Raw genomic sequence first — 15836 nt, 5'->3', positions numbered from 1 at the left:
ATCCTCCCTCTGACCCTTCTTGTAGATGGGCGTTGCATTGGCAAGTCTCCAGTTGTCTGGGACCTCCCCTGTTGACCAGGATTGCTGATAAATGATGGAGAGTGGCTTGGCAAGCTCCTCCACCAGCTCCCTCAGTACTCTTGGATGGATCCCATCTGGTCCCATAAACTTGTGAGTGTCCAGGTGGCCTAGCATGTCATTAACTGCTTCCTCCTGGATTATGGGGGGTATATTCTGCTCTCCGTCCCTGTCTTCCAGCTCAGGGGGCTGAGTACCCTGAGGATAATTGGTCTCACTATTGAAGACTGAGGCAAAGAAGGCATCAAGTACCTCAGCCTTTTCCTCATCTCTGGTGGTAATGTTCCCCTCTGTATCCCTTATTGGGAAGGAGAAAAATGATTAAGCAGTAGAACAAAAGTGGCATGCTACCAGGGATTTGGCTCACTTGCTTTTTTTTAAAATACAATTGTGTTAACTAAACTTTGAAAATATTTCCAGTTTGAGAAATAAAAACCATCAAAGTGAATATATGCAGTTGTCCTATTCAGAGACAGAGTCCTGTATGGCTGCATTTGGTTGAACAAATTTGTGTGGGATATTTCCCCTAGTAGTCTCTCGAAAAATTACCCACTGTCTGAGAAGATTCTCTAGCAATAGGATTGATCCCATAATATACTGAATGTGAACAGAGAGAAGTAAAGAAACTGAGAATGGTGTAAAACACTGTAACTTGGTGTGTATTACCATTCAAACAGAATTATTAAGGGGAAACTTAATTACCAGGGGGAAAGAAAGTGACGTCTATCAGGAGAGGTAGCTCCTGAAGGTGTAATGGACCAGGTAAGATGAGGGCAGATCTTTCTTTGGAAGGCGTATTGTCCACTATGCTCTACGTTGCTTTTTCAGTTTGACATCTTTCTGGCCCAGAGAGATGGGTACACCCATATAATGCCATATTAATTGTATTGCTGTCTATACTTGTTTCCTGACTAGTCTGCACCCACTCTGTATCTTATGACAGCATTGGCCAAGGATTACGGCCCCGACACTTGTGGAAAGAACACAGCTGATGCGAGGACTCCTTTTTGCCCTTTGTGTTTCCCAAATCCAAACGAGGACAAGATGTTACGTTTCAACATTTGAGATTTCTATGTCTTTTGAAATGAGACTGGAAAGATTATTGTAAAGGGTTGGGTTCTAATGTATTATTGTTCATATCCACTTTAAGAAAATACAGACAGAACAACAAAAATATGAAAAGGGGAATAAGGATGAAGGAGAATAGAGCCAGATTTGGCAGAAGGGTCAAAGGTTGCACTTGGGGTTATTAATATTTTGCAAAGTCAGCCATCCTGGGAATTGAAGAAACATCTGTAATGGCTACTCCACATTGTATGATACTAGTAAACAAACCCAGAGACAAGAAACTGGAGTTTTTCAGATCATGGCTCATGAATCATGTTATCATGATCTTTCAGCTCCACCTATGAGTTTTGTGACTCACAAAGATCTGCTCACACAAACACAGAGCAGATGGTGCCTTTGAAGAGTTCATAATGAGCTGTCTGCCTAAACGAATTTTCAGGGCCTAACCCCAGGGTTAGCAACACACAAAAGTGAGCAGAGAGAAAAGAGTTGTGGACAAAAGGGATGCATAAAACACAAAGTGATTATTTTTGACCAGTGCTTTTTCATCCTTTACAGAATCCATACTCTTTTTGCATATCAGTATAGAGCAGAAATTAATCTGATGGAATAAATGGGATATATGTCTAAATGAATACAAGACAAGAAAGGTAATACTCTCTGTTCGATGTAGTGAGATGTCTCAGCTTTTGCCTGTGCAATGTTTGGGGAAAACATTTGCTGAATATCCTTTTATGTAATCCATGCAAAATAGGTGTGTCCCAACTACATGTTGTGGGTCATCTTCACTTTGTAATATGTTATCTCCAGTTTGATCAAGATGCAGAGAAAGCAATGGGAGTATCAGCAAAATATGAGTGATGTTATTCTACACAGTGGTCTCCAAAACTTTGCTGCAGTAGAAGGCCAGCACTGGTGTCACTTTTTGTGAGCCCTAGAATGACATTCTTGCTTTCCACAATTCATGCCAAAATTATTCTGTGTTTTTGTATTTTCACTTTTCTTGTCACTTATTCCTCTGCATTTTGAAACGTCTTGATTTATGGAAACATACCCCATCGAAGCTCAAGGTAGCTGTAAACTCAAGATGTTGTTGAGATGTGAAGCCACCTACTTTTTATGCTGAGATTCATCTTTGTGCATCAACCACAGCAGGAAAAAAGCCTTTGCTGTGAAGTGTCTTTACACCAAGTGTTTATTTACACCAAGACGCTATCAGCTGAAGTAGAGTATGGAACAGGAGCCATCTGAAAGGGAAAGAGAACGCTTTGTTATATTACACAAATAAACACTTCAGAGTTCACATTTTATTGGCACAGGCAATATTTTGAGCACATGGTGAGGGAAGAAGTCATGCAAAGAGGGACTGAGGGAATATTAAATGGATGGATTGAGGGGGTGCTTGAAATGGGTAATCAAAACCAGAAGGGTTTGATACTTCAGAAAAGGAACACTACAAAGCATAGACTGTTCATCCTGGACATCATTTGGAGAGGCCATGAAATGGGTGTGGGGCTGGTAATAAAAACTGAGCTTACTTGAGAAGCTTCCAATAGCTTCCTATGAGGTCCCCAGAACAAAAGTTATTTTAAAATTCCTTTTTGTAAGTGAGCCCATGATAATCCTGGTATAGTTATGTTGGACATCTGCTTGGGCTTTGAGGTTTATCTCCAGGGTCAGCTTCAGGGGGTAGGACATAGATCTTATGGGATTCAGGTTTTAAGTTCTGGTTAAAATTGCAGTTGTGTTTGTAGGGTTACTTCATTCCCAACAGGAGTGACCCCAGGGAAGAAAATAAGACCCGTTTGTAATGTTAGGGGCAGGAACTGAAAATGTGTGCATATGTCCAACTGTTATCCATTATTGTTCTTACGCAAGAGCCCTTTCTTCTGTTACAGCACTGGAGCCTCCCCTGGAAAGGCCTCCATCCATTTTCGTCATTTTGCTGGGTACTTCTCTAGATCTAGGCATAACAGTGATGCTGTTGAGACAGGATGTGATCCCCTCCTTTCCCAAAACCATAAGGAAATATATGATCTGTGCAGTGGTCACTCCAGAACCAGGTGTGACTGATGTAAGGCCAAGAGTGATATCTGATGCTAGCAATAAATCCTTGAAAAAGAGGGAGATATGGTGGCATGGTGGTATTTAAAGATGGACATGACACTGAGTCAGTATGATACCAGAGCAGTAAAAGAAGTATAGTGAACCAAAGAAGTTCTTCAAGATATGAATGAAACCAGTTTGGGACAGCTGTGGGAAAAATGCCTTAAGGACTAAAGTTCATGAAGAATACAGCAAACATTTTTCTCTCCAAGTAACTGAGTGGATTATATAATTTCCCAGAAGTCACTAGCTGACAGTGTAAGAAATAATATTGGTATGTGATGTAGACAAGCTGTAAGAGAAGGACAGGTACCTTATCTGGTTTGCTGTTGAACAGCTTCTCTTTCTCCATGCTGAGTCCAACAATGCAATTTTCTAAAACCTGTCTGACTGGCTTACTGCATGAGGTCCAGTCACCACTAGCAGATCATCCCAAAGGCTTGCCAGATGGTGGGGTGGGAAGAATCCCGGAGCCACCCTTCTTCCAAGTGGCTAGCACTACAAAACTATGCTCTTCCCCAGTGTCAGCACTGAGCTCTTCATAGCCTGAAGCTTTGAACGCTTTCCCACAATGTACTTGCTTTTTCCTTGCTATTTCTTTTGGTTTATCTGCCTGCTAGACTTCCCTCTCTTCTTGCCTGGCAGCTAGATTTTCTAATTTCAGAGTGAAGTGTGTGGCCAGCAGCCCATTTCTGTACTTCACTGGCATAATTTTTTCTGTTTTCAGAACAAACTAATAACATATGTTGTATGCACCCAAACTTTCTCAGGTTGAACTTGCCTTAGTCTTTGGTCACTTCTTCTTTGTTGTTGTTGTTGTTGTTGTTCTGTTTTGGTTTGTTTGTTTGTTTGTTTGTTTGTTTGTTTTTGGTGGGAGGACTCTGCTTCTGTCATCCCTGTAGCAGACATGAAAAATTTGGGATCCTCCTTTTTGTGACATGTCTCTCTGTCCCTCATAGAGATTTGATAATGTGATGCTGCAAGTTGATTATAAATGGCACAGGTTCCCCATCTTGACTTTCTAGTAAAACTGTAGTATTCCTGCAGCTAGACTCTAATCAGTCAGAAACTATCCCCTGAATAAACTAGTGATACAACCTGCTGCTTTCTAAGCCCTGTGACTTCCTACCATTTCTCCTCACCTGCCATCAGCTGGGAGTTTTCTCACTGATCTTCATATCACCATCTCCATCTTCCTCAGAAATGCATCCTGACTGTGTTCTCCTAATGCCTTTCCAGTATCACCTCGGAAACCACCACAGCACATTTAGGAGTCAGTGGCATGGATCAGCCTGCAGTCCCAGCTCTGCAAAAAAGAAAGATCAGAAATATTTCCCCAACCCTATTGTTGCCACCGAGCAATGCCTCTGAGGCATCTACTATATAATTAGTCCTGCAAGAAGCTCTGCCTTTTGTAACTATAGTTTTTAGAACACAGACAAATGCACAGAAGTGGTTTTTTTATTAATAGAAGGAGCCATTCAGAGGCTGATCCACATCCTTTACTCTGTTATGATCTTTTCTGCACTGAAGACAGGGTCTAGTAGCCAGCAGCATTATTGTTTTACACACATAAATTTTAGGTGAAAACTTTATTCCTATCCTATCGTAAGTAGGGATGTCCCATTTCCATATCCTATTCTATGTCACATTCGCTGTAGGAAACTGATTTGTACAACAGCACAGGGTACATCCCCTTCCCAGGTCTATCTATGCAAAAGATTTATGATTTATATTTTGTAATTCATGCATTGTGAAACAATTCCATGACTTCTGTCACATATAGGTTTTCTTGTGCCATGTTGCATGCCACCAAGTACAGACATTTGCCAAAAATACTGAAATTATTTGCCAGCCAATCATACAGACTTCAGCAGAGATCTTCCTCTTTTTTGTCTGAATGGATCAGAGTGTTTAGGGATCAGGTGAGATCAGATTTAGGGTTTGCAAGAGCAAACCTGGTGAGTAGGAACAGAGAGCTGCGATGGGATTGCAGGCTACACCAAGAGAAGAATGCTAAACAAACAGGCACGGTGCTCTGAGATGCAAGAACAACTTGGGGTTGAACATACTAAAGGGTTAAACTGGAGACCTGTTTTATTCCATTTATAAATCAGGCTCAAGCCTTAGTATGTTTCTGCCAAAGGTCTTCCAGAAAGAGGCCCTGGAAAACAGGCTGTCTAGATTCTGTAGGGATACACTGTGCTCTGGCCAATTTGATCACAAGTTGACACGTAGCCACATTCTGCAGTGAAGCACAGGTTTGTTGGAAAAATAAGGATTCAAGGAGTGTTTTGTGAACTTCTTCAAGAAGTGTATCTTGCAAAATATAATACCCAGATTCTGCCAATAAAGAATACCTGTAAGCTTTAAAGCTGTTGAAGTCTTGGGTGTTTAGTTCTCTGACAGCATGTGAATTCGTACCAATAATTTTCAGGGGTTCTGTAGTCTGACTGGTTTAATGAAGATTTTAATAGGAAGAAAAACCAGTGAGGAAGCAATTGTCCTCATTTCTCAGTAATTTTGGAAAATTTGGCACATCACAAAATGTAGCAAACATCTTGAAAACATTTAAAAACAATCTTTCAGTACCTGAAGTGTATATTTTTTTTTTTTATGATGATGATGATCATGATCCAGTGGTGCTTGCTGTAGGTGTGCAATCATAACACTTTGTTGCAGAGCTAACTCTCAGCACAGAAAAAGCAGGTAGTTTCCTAGGACACTGGGACAAGAAAGGTTAAGTTGAGGTATACAGATAGGGTAGCCCAAAAGGAGTGGATCTGTAAGGCAAAGCAGTTGTTACAGAGGACCTAGTCCTCAAAGCATATGCATTTCCAGGGAGTTAACTTCAGATTAGCTGTGGTGTGCAGGACCTCTCTCTTCTGGTGTCCTGGACTGAATGCCCATCACTCTTTGGAGCGCATGAGGTGCACCAGGAGACCAGTTTCAAAAGTTCTGACAAAGACTGAACATTGCCCACTGTTGCAGACAGCCAGGCTGGCTGACACCTGTCTAATGTGGATAAAGAGGTTATTTCCAGCAGGATCAGCCATTGCTCTCTCTTCTGCTATCCTCCTCATAGTAACAGGAAAGCAAGACAGATGCTTTAAGGTTCTGCTTATTTCCCTTTCAGCTCCCTGTGCAGCTCTAGGGCTGAAGTAAGCTTCATGATGCATTTCCTACACTTGGCTGTTCCAATCTCAGGCTTGCATACCATCCAAGAGACCTACTTGCAACAGAAGCAGATGAGATGAGAGGAGACACGTGTCCTTGGTCCAACTCCATTGGTCTAACTCCATGGGTGAGAAATAGTTTACAGTATCTCAATATGTCAGTTCTTCAAAATTTAACTTCCTATTCGTCCTAGAGAGCTGATAAATCTCAGTATGACTAGCACTCGGGACAAATACCACATTCCTGCTTCATTTCAGTGAAGCTGCCAGAAAAATACTGGGCATCTGAAAGCTTGTAAAACACTTAATAAAAAGGGCCAACAACTTCTAATATACCCACATTCATCATATTAAGCAGTATCAACCTACTGACATTTAATGCCATTTAAAAAACTTGCAAGTTATTTCTGGTCAAATGTTTGCTCACTTCCATACAGAAGACTGAAAATGTTGGCATATTTGAAGAAAAGCTGATACCTATTCAAGTTGTTTTTAAGTGCAGTAACAATCAGAAATCATTCAACAAAAGTTAAATGCCATCTGGAACAAAGTTTCACATGCTGCAAATGATTCATGCATCCACTCATCTTTTTCTTTTTAAATCCTTAATATTTTTTTTTTTCAAAGCTTCATTCCAATTAAGAGTGCATGGTTACATGTATTTTTCTTGCTAAGCAAACTGGTGAAAAAGTGATATACTTCTTTCCCACATATCCTCAGTTGCAAGACTTGGTTATCAGTCCTATAATTGCCTGCCACAGCTTAGAAGCCAACTGATAGAGTTACCAACTATACACAAAAATTACTGATAAAACCGCAGCCTCCTTACTTCCTGCTTTGGTGTAATTTTTATCTCCTGCTCATATTCTGGATAGTGTTTTTCACGTCTGCTGTAGTTACTTTTTGGTTACTTTCCATACTGTTCTGTGGATCTCCTCCTGTCCCTTGGAGATGCTTTCCTGACCTGACCCTCAGAGGAGGTTGCTCTCCCAGGTATCACACACCTTCAGACAGGGCTGCAGGCCTCTCTTGCTCCTTTGAGCACCCTGAGCTGTTTGGAGGGAGTCCTCTCCAGCTCTGAGCACAACTCTGCTCATTGGACACATAGGTCATTTTGTTAACACACAGTTTTATGGTTCATCACTACCCCATTTTACGCATACCATTTAGGGATTGTTCTGTTGTCCTCCACAAGTGGAAGTACCCAAAGAAATCACTAGGTTTTGCTGTCTTTGCTGTCTTTTCTTCATTGGTGAGAATTGTTGCTACTACCCACCATTTGCTGTGTAGATCCAAACCATCAGATTGGTACGTAGCTCCATGGAGGCAGTCAGCGAGGCCCTGGTAAAAAGTTCACAGCTGGTCCATCATATGAGAACAGAATTTGCAAACAAATTTTTGCATGGTTTGGTAGTCTGCACTACAGAGGATTATCAGTGGCCTGCTGGTCCAAACCACGAAGGAACATCTTTTAATTAAAGCAGGAGTGAAAAATTACTTCAATTACAGTATCAGACATCATTACCAATAATGGCAACATTTCAAGCATGCTTCCCTACATACAATTTTTTAATTAGATGCATGACTTTCTATGGTGAAAGCACTTTCTTTGCTTACATAGTGACCACCATGCAACGACATGTCACTCCAAACTGTTAATCTGAGTTTTCAATGTCATGTTTTTTGATGATACTCCAATGCTTGGTCAAATTTGACCCTTTTAAATTGCAAGTCTCCACGTTGCCTTTCTGTACTGTCCTGTACTGGCCAGTTAAGACAATCTTGTCAACACAAATATAGATCCACACTCAGTTGCTACTGTGCCAGCTTATAAACCTTATATGCACTGACAGATAAGGTGTGGGAGTGTACAAAATACAGGGAGTGTACAAAATCTCTTTAGGACAGAAACATTGAAACAGAGGTTTTGGAGGTGTTTTTTTTTTTATCGTTAGTGAAAGGAAACCTCGTTCTTTCAAGTCTAATTCCAGTTACTTGGTAACTAGTATCACCTGTGTTGACTTTGATATTGAAGATACATACTCCATGAAGGACGACATAAAGTGTTCATCCTGAGCCTGCAGGAAAGCTGAGGACTTCTTTGACATGTCCAGTAAGAAGTTATGGTCCTCAACTGCTCATGCTTGGCTCATGTATTGTACTTATTTGCAGCTATGCTAACTACGCATGTCCACCTATAGCTCACACTTCTTAATTCAGATGGCTGGGAAGCCTGAAATATTCACTAAATCAGACCTCCAGAGCAATAGTAAAAGTTGTGACTTCAGATCTCCTATGGAATATACTTCCAGCAGTTACGTTTTCAGCTCTGATAGATTATTGGCTCTGTTAAAGAATGAGAAAAAATGATGCAGAGCAAATTACAGCTCATAAAATGAGCAGACCAAGTTAAAAAAAAAAAAAAAAAAAAAAAGGGACTTCACAGATCCCTCATGCCTAGACAGACCATTGGTCTGACTTTGTAAATACAGAAAAAATCAGGCACCTCTCCAAAATCTGAAAAGGAAACAAGATCTACAGTTCTGCTAAAAACAAAGTTTCCGGAGTGCTGATGACCCCCAACTCCCACTGCTGGAATTGCCATACATGCCATCACTCAGAACTACTCAAATTAGGTTGCACAAATCACTAATAATGCGATTTAGTGAAGCATCTTTCAGCCTAACAATTACTTCACATTGCTTAAACACATGATTATCCTTTTTTCTTAGCATTCAGTATATATGATATATGGTGATATCACAGTATTTTTTATGAAAACAATACTATTAACCTGAAAATCTTGATGAACTTTAAGAATGGGTCATTTTAATATTTTGCTAACTGAAATTACATGTTGAATATCCCAGCCAGCTGCCACATGAAGTGTTGTTTACCTTACTGCACCTTAAAGGATAATAGATCCCGTGCTGTCATATGTGACCTTTCTCTGTTGTTTAAAATTTGGTGGACACCGACAGGACTTTGAACAGTTAGTGAGCATGGCACAGACCCCTTCATCTGGAACAAGATTGTTAAGTTTGTCAAATGCTTTGGTGTCCTTCAGAGTAACAGAGCTGTCTGACTTCCTTTATAACAGGTGATTTGTTTCTACCTTCAGATGTGTACTAGAGGCTTCTGCTGACTTAAATACAAGCCTACTTTTTCCATCCAAGGTCAGGATCTGGGCTGAGCTGTGGCCTGAACAAAAGACTGTGCCTGACATGCTGTAGTCAGAGTGCCAGTCCGGGCCTAGGACCTCCTGCAGCTTTGGCTTCAGAAGTGTGTTGTTCAGACATCTTAACTCCACAAATAAGTTCAGCAGGATGGTGAACTCTAATATATGCAACAGAAGCTACTCACAAGTTTTGTACTGCATGCAAAGTATTTTCCCATTTCAAACACGTCAGTGTGTGTGATCCCACCAGGACGGGAATCCAGAGTCATGGACTGGTAAAAGCCTTCACCTATCAGTTGCTTTATAAGGTAACTGTTACAAATTATTTGGGAGGAAAAGGTAGTTAAACAGCACTTCTTAAAATATTTATTGTAAGTCGTAACTATTGTGTTTTTATTATGTGTTGAGGAAAGGAGCAGGTTTGAATTCCCCACTGCAAACAAGAGAAAATAAAGTACAGTTTATGGATATGCACTGTAAACTTTAAAACATATCCTGCACCATTAAGAAGGCCAACCTTCTGGTAGGGTCTGCACTACTTACTGGCTTATTACTGAGCAGTTCTGCTTGTTTTCACAGACATGGGAATAAATGCCTCACAGTTTTGATTTTGCCTGTGTCTTGTTTTGAGGAGGTGATTAATGAGCATGGTTCTACTGAACAATGTCAAGGGTGTATAAAAAACATTTGGAAATCAGGGCCTTGAAACCCTCCATAATCTTCTATGACATCTGGGCTCTTGGCTTAGAAATACTGGTGCACTTCTGTGATTTCTTCCCGTTACCTCCTTTTTTGCAGCACTGTCTTTCCTGATCTTTGTGGGAGCTCTTGATCATTCATCTTACCCAGTCTCTGTAGTGTGTCAGCACTCCTGTGGGATGGAGCAACTCTGCGGACTGGCACAACAAACTGCTTCCCAAAGTTACCCTTACAATATGAGGGAAAAGATACTTTCCTAAACAATTGAAATCATTTTCTGTGAAATCTTTTAAGTGACATGCAGAAGGTCAAACTTGTTTAAAGGCAGTCAGTTCAGGGCTGCTGTGTGGCTCCAGGTCCAGCAATCTCCCAGAAGTTTGTTGGAGATTGTTGTAAAGTCTTAATATTAGAGAAATACAATGAATGTTGCAGAACATGCTAGGAGAATAGGAAGAAGCTGATGATGTGCACGATGAAGAGTAAAGGTATGTGAAGCATGTGCAAGGACAGAAGGGTGAAAAGATGATGGGTTGTGTGGAAAGAGTACAGAGGCCTGAACTGAAGAAACAGAAACAGGTCCCAGGGCATGGGTGGGGAAGACTGGGGTAAATGAGAACAAAATGCGAAAACTAGCACAGAAACAGAAACATACAAGTCAAACTGTGTGAAAGAAAACAGCAGAAGATGGGCCAGTGCCAGAAGACAGCCTGTTGGGAAGCTAATGGGTAACAGCAGCAAAGGCATTGGGGCAGGCAGCAGATTAGGTGAGAAGAGTGGGGGAGCCCACAACCAGCAGGACCTGCTGGCAGAGGGGATCCCCTCCACCCCTCAAGTGACCAGAAAACAACAGATTATGGTCTTCTGCTGGAACCAGACACTTTCTTTGTTCAGTGGCTCCAAGCTATTTTCTAGACCTGTAACAGCCACCCCTGCTGTGCCCAGCATGAGGAAAGCAATAGCTGTATTCTGTACAGGACCACGAAAAGGTCTCTTTCTCAATTAACAAATAAATTAGCAGGAGGCATAACCTTTAGTATTAAGCCATTGAGGTGAATTTACTTCAGTCAGTTTAGCTTTAACTCTGGCAACAAAACAGACTAATATCTAATCCAATGCCTCGATTTTGCAAAAAAGAGCTCTCTAGAGTTGAGGGTGGCTGTTGTGTGAAATATAAGCCCAAGGGACATGACTTGGGTTCAGTGCGGGGAGGGGTGAGGGGGGAAGTGAATTTAAAAAACAAAGGAGGGGGAGAACCTGCTTGTAATCCAGATTAAAAACTGTCAGGGGCAATGGCATGGCAAGGGCCACTGTTCCTGGCTACTGCTCCTGTTAACGCATGGCTCATTGTGATTTGAAAGAGGAGCTGCAACTGAGCAAAACCAACAGGCAAGTTTCACACGGTGACAAAGGTTTAATTTTGCAATCTGGCTGGCAATCCGGCCTCAGTTTGGCACACCCTTTAAGTACGTGTTTAACTGGGAACACGGGATTAATCCTATGGATTGTAATGGGGTTAACTATGCACATAGAGCGCGGTGATGTTTATAGCCTCGAGTGAACTAGTCAGGGAAGTGAGGCTCTAAACGAGGACAGGAGGATGTATCAGAAACCCACTTTCGTCGTGCTTTTTTTATGTGCCAAGGATCCTTCAGACTCGACGGCTTTCCCCCACATCTTTCAACACGTAGATTTCCCTCAAGAGCCGACCCGCTCCAACTACGACTCTGCACGCTGCCAAGCAGCGAACCCCCGTTTTCTCATCCTTTCTCTTGCCATCCCTTACGGCGGTGAAAAAGCACGAATACCCGAGGGTTTGTTGCCTTCCCTTTCTCCGGCCTCCGCTCCCGCCGGGGCGCGGGGATCCCCCAGCTCCGGCCCGACGGCCGGCCCGACGGGCAGCGCCGCGATCGCTCATCCCCCGGCGGTCCTCGGGCGCGGAGCCCCCCCAGCACCCCCGCCCCCCGCCCCGGGCTTTAGGAGCCGCTGCTCAGCTGCCTGCCGCCGCGTCCCCCCGCGGGGCTGCTCCCTTCAGCCCGGGGGGCGGCTGCTCCCCCGCCGCCACGCTGCCTCCGCCCGCCGCGAGGGGGCCGGGGGCCGCCGGGCGGCCCACCCCGCCGGAGCAGCCCTCCCGGCGGCGGCTTCCCCGGCGCGGGGAGGGACCCATCTCCCCTATGCCGGCCCGGCCCGGCCCGGCCCTGCCCTCAGACGCGCTCACTCCGCCGCGCCGCCGCCCGCTAAGGAGCTGCGCGGCGCGGGCCGGCGGGCGGCGCAGAGCGGCGGGGATGTGCGGCCGCGGCGGCCGCGGGCTGTACGTGGGGCGGAGGGCCGCCGCCCTGCTGGCCGCGCTGCTGCTGGCGCTGCTGGCCGCGCTGCTGGCGCTCGCCGCCCTCTACGGGCGCTGCCGGCAGGAGGCGCCGCCGCCGCCGCCCCCCGCCTCGCCCGCCGGCCCCGGCCCCGGCCCCGGCCCCGGCCCCGGCCCCGGCCCCGGCCCCTCCGCCGCCGCCGCCGCCCCGCCGGCGCCCGGCCTCGGCCGCCGCCTGCCTCGCCACCTCGTGCCGCTCCACTACGACCTGGAGCTGTGGCCGCGGGTGCGGCCGGGCCAGGCGGGGCCCTTCGCCTTCACCGGGCAGGTGAACATCACGGTGCGCTGCCGGCGGGACACGGACGCGGCGGTGCTGCACAGCTCCGGGCTGCGGAGCCGCGGGGCCGCCGCCGTGCGCGGCCCCCTGCCCGAGCCGGGCGCCGCCGTGGAGGTGGCGGGGCTGCGGCAGGAGGCGGCGGGCGAGGTGGCGGTGCTGGAGCTGCGCGGCCGGCTGCGGGCCGGGCGCCGCTACGTGCTGCAGCTGGGCTTCCAGGGCCGGCTGGAGGAGGACCTCGACGGGCTCTTCCTCACCCGCTACGCCGACCAGGGAAGGAGCAGGTAGGCGGCGGCGGCCGCCCCGGGGACCCCCCGCGCCCCTCCGCCGACGGGCGCCGGAGGCCCGCCGGCCCCGCGGCGGCCTCACGCGTGGCGTGGAGGCGTCGGACGCGGCGTCGGGAGCTGCTGCGTCTCCGCGGAGAGCGTGTCGGGCGGTCCCCGGGCAGGGCGGCACTTGGGGGAGCGGCTCGCCGCCTTGGGCGGCGGGAGGGAGGGCTGCCCGGGGCGGGGGGAGCCCCTCGGCGCGGTCCGCACCCGTTCGCCAGGGGCACGTCGCGGGCTGCGAAGAGAGCTCGTCGGAAATGGGGGTCCGTGCTCCGTGATGGTGGCTCTCCTCTCCGGAGAGCGCCGGCGAGGCTGCCCTGGCTTTCCTTCAGCAGCTGCCTTGATCCGCGCCAGCGGCTGGCGGCGGCGGCTCGGGAAGACCATGCTGAGGTGGTCTGCGGAGACCTCCATGCTTGCAGGGGCTGGTGAGGGGCCGCTGTGCCGGAGTTAGTCCGGGAGGGCTCACTGGGCGTCTGTCAGACAGAGATCTGTCGTCGGCAGAGGAAAGAGCCTATCTCAGCTGGCCAAGCGACGTTTTCTGGACGGTGTCAAGCCTCTCTTTCCGTGCCGTTGAGTGGCAGCGAGGGCTCAGACAGGACCTGCGCCCGGTTCCTGGGAGCCACCGTCTGCCTCGGAGCCTTCATCCCGGCGCCACGCGCACCTGTGCCGCGCCGACCGCTGACCCCATGTCCGCTGCCTGTGTCTGTGGGGAGCACGTCTTTATCTAGAGCCCAGGATTTCAGATGCGTGTTTGGGCATGAGTTTAGAGACGTCGACCCCATGCAGTTTCAGGAGTGTGATGGAGTGGGATGGGTGGCCCCTTTAGACAGCTGGACTTTGTAGGTGCTGTTGCACATGAAGTTGTCGGGCTGTCATCAACCAACCAATCTTTTCCTTAGTAAGTGCTGTTAGGATCCTTTTCTTTTTTTGTTTTCTTTTGAACTGCAAAATCGGCACTGGGGCATTGTGAACTCGTCAGGCAGTCAATCTTCTAAAACATATTTTCGCCCTTAAAAACAATGGTTGGTTGTTTATTTTTTAATTGGGAATCTTCTCATGGGGAATTGCATTATAAACTTCTGGATGTGAAACTTGCTAAAGAAAAGTAAAACTAAAGATTATGGTTTAAATAGTTCCAGTGGAAGACAAGTTTCTCAAAATAGGTGTTTAAAGAAGAGGCAGATAAATTGCTTATTTTAAAGTAATTTAGTTTTTAATAATTAAAGATGTAGTGAATTGCTGGGGATCAGCAGTCAGTGAGTCGAAAGGAAAACTAGAGTTAAAATTCAAGTGTTCTTGGCTCCCAGCCTACCGATGAGTCCACTAAAGTAAACGGTATCTCAGCAGTCCATAGATTTCTTGTTCAAGCAGGTAATATTCAGTAGGAATAATATGAAAGCACAAAATTAAGTTAATAGTTTTTATTGAAATGATGGAGGACTCTGTAGTTTTTCTGCAACAAGTTGGCTTTTCAGCTGCCAGCTCTTACATCAGTCTTCACTGATACCGTTGTCTGCCACATCTGGAAAATTTAACTTAGGCAGACTTTTTTTTTTTTATTAAGAAAAAGAGGTAAGTTGGTTAGCCTTAGAGAAAAATGAAGTATGGTAATAAGTATTTTTAGGAAATATATTCTGTTTCTCTTCAGTTGCTATTTCTTCATTCACTGATTGTCATTCATGGGATTATTTGTGCAACTTTTGAGTTAAGGAAAATCTAGAACGCTGTGCTTAATTTACATAGTTTAAAAAAAGTCCAAATAAGTAAGAAAGGAACAAGCACTTAATTACTTAATACTCTATCAGTGTGCTTTCCAATGCTGTATTAGTTCAGTCAAGTCCTGTCTCAGAAACACTGAATTAGACTATGACATTTTTTGACTCAGTCTGTGTAAAACTCAGAGGATCAAAAAAAAAAAAAAAAGCTATTGTCAGCTGTGCTGCCACAGTAGAAAATAAGAAAAAAATGTTTTTAAATCATTAAATTAATGATTTCAGTTCAGTTTCCCATTGTTTATAGGATTTGTGACAATTGTTCCATTTCATTCTTAGCTCATCATAAAGCACTAATGAAATGTGAGACCACAGTCTGGTTAAAGAGATGCTAGTGGTGTTCAGACACTAAAATAAATCAGAGGAAATCCACTGATTGCAGATATAATGTATTGTTTTGGTTACTTGTTGCTGCCTACATTCCTGATATTCTTGAACGGATTTTGCTTATCTTTTCTGCTTTAAAAGGGTTTTCTCTGGATCGAGAGTATGCAACAGTATCTTGTTATTTTTTCCTTCACTAAAAATTAAGTCACCACCTTACCAGACATTTCCTAATCTGATGGGGTCCAGTTACACTGAAGGGATTTTGCCTTCCTCTTTTTTTTTGGAGGGCATGTGTTTTGAGGGATATAGTCTGTAAACTCTAGCAAGCTGTTAATGATGTAAAAAGTTGGATTCTAATGGATTATATAGATCAGGAGCAATTTAAAAACATTCAGTGCCCTTCAGCTGTTGGTGTGAAGCCCGTTACTATTCTGCGAGGAAATCGCAATCTCCAGCAGACTGTCCTGTAG

The 15836-nt window shown here is 45.2% G+C and overlaps 1 protein-coding gene across 5 annotated transcripts in view; it reads left to right on the top strand.

Moving 5' to 3' along the window:
- Nucleotides 1–12531: 12531 nt before the first annotated feature.
- The window catches only part of LVRN (laeverin), a 50797-nt gene continuing 47492 nt past the window's right edge, over nucleotides 12532–15836 (top strand). For 4 of the 5 annotated variants that reach the window (XM_075020286.1, XM_075020285.1, XM_075020284.1 and 1 more), the window contains exon 1: nucleotides 12532–13225. In XM_075020286.1, the coding sequence (XP_074876387.1) occupies nucleotides 12588–13225 (638 nt within the window). In that variant the 5' untranslated portion in view covers nucleotides 12532–12587. Of the gene's footprint in view, nucleotides 13226–13901; nucleotides 14166–15836 lie in introns of those variants that run through there. The other variant, XM_075020289.1, reaches the window with a different exon arrangement.

Source organism: Buteo buteo, chromosome Z (assembly GCF_964188355.1).
Source record: "Buteo buteo chromosome Z, bButBut1.hap1.1, whole genome shotgun sequence".
Classification (NCBI taxonomy): Eukaryota; Metazoa; Chordata; class Aves; order Accipitriformes; family Accipitridae; genus Buteo; species Buteo buteo.
This window is presented reverse-complemented; position numbering and strand designations above follow the sequence as displayed.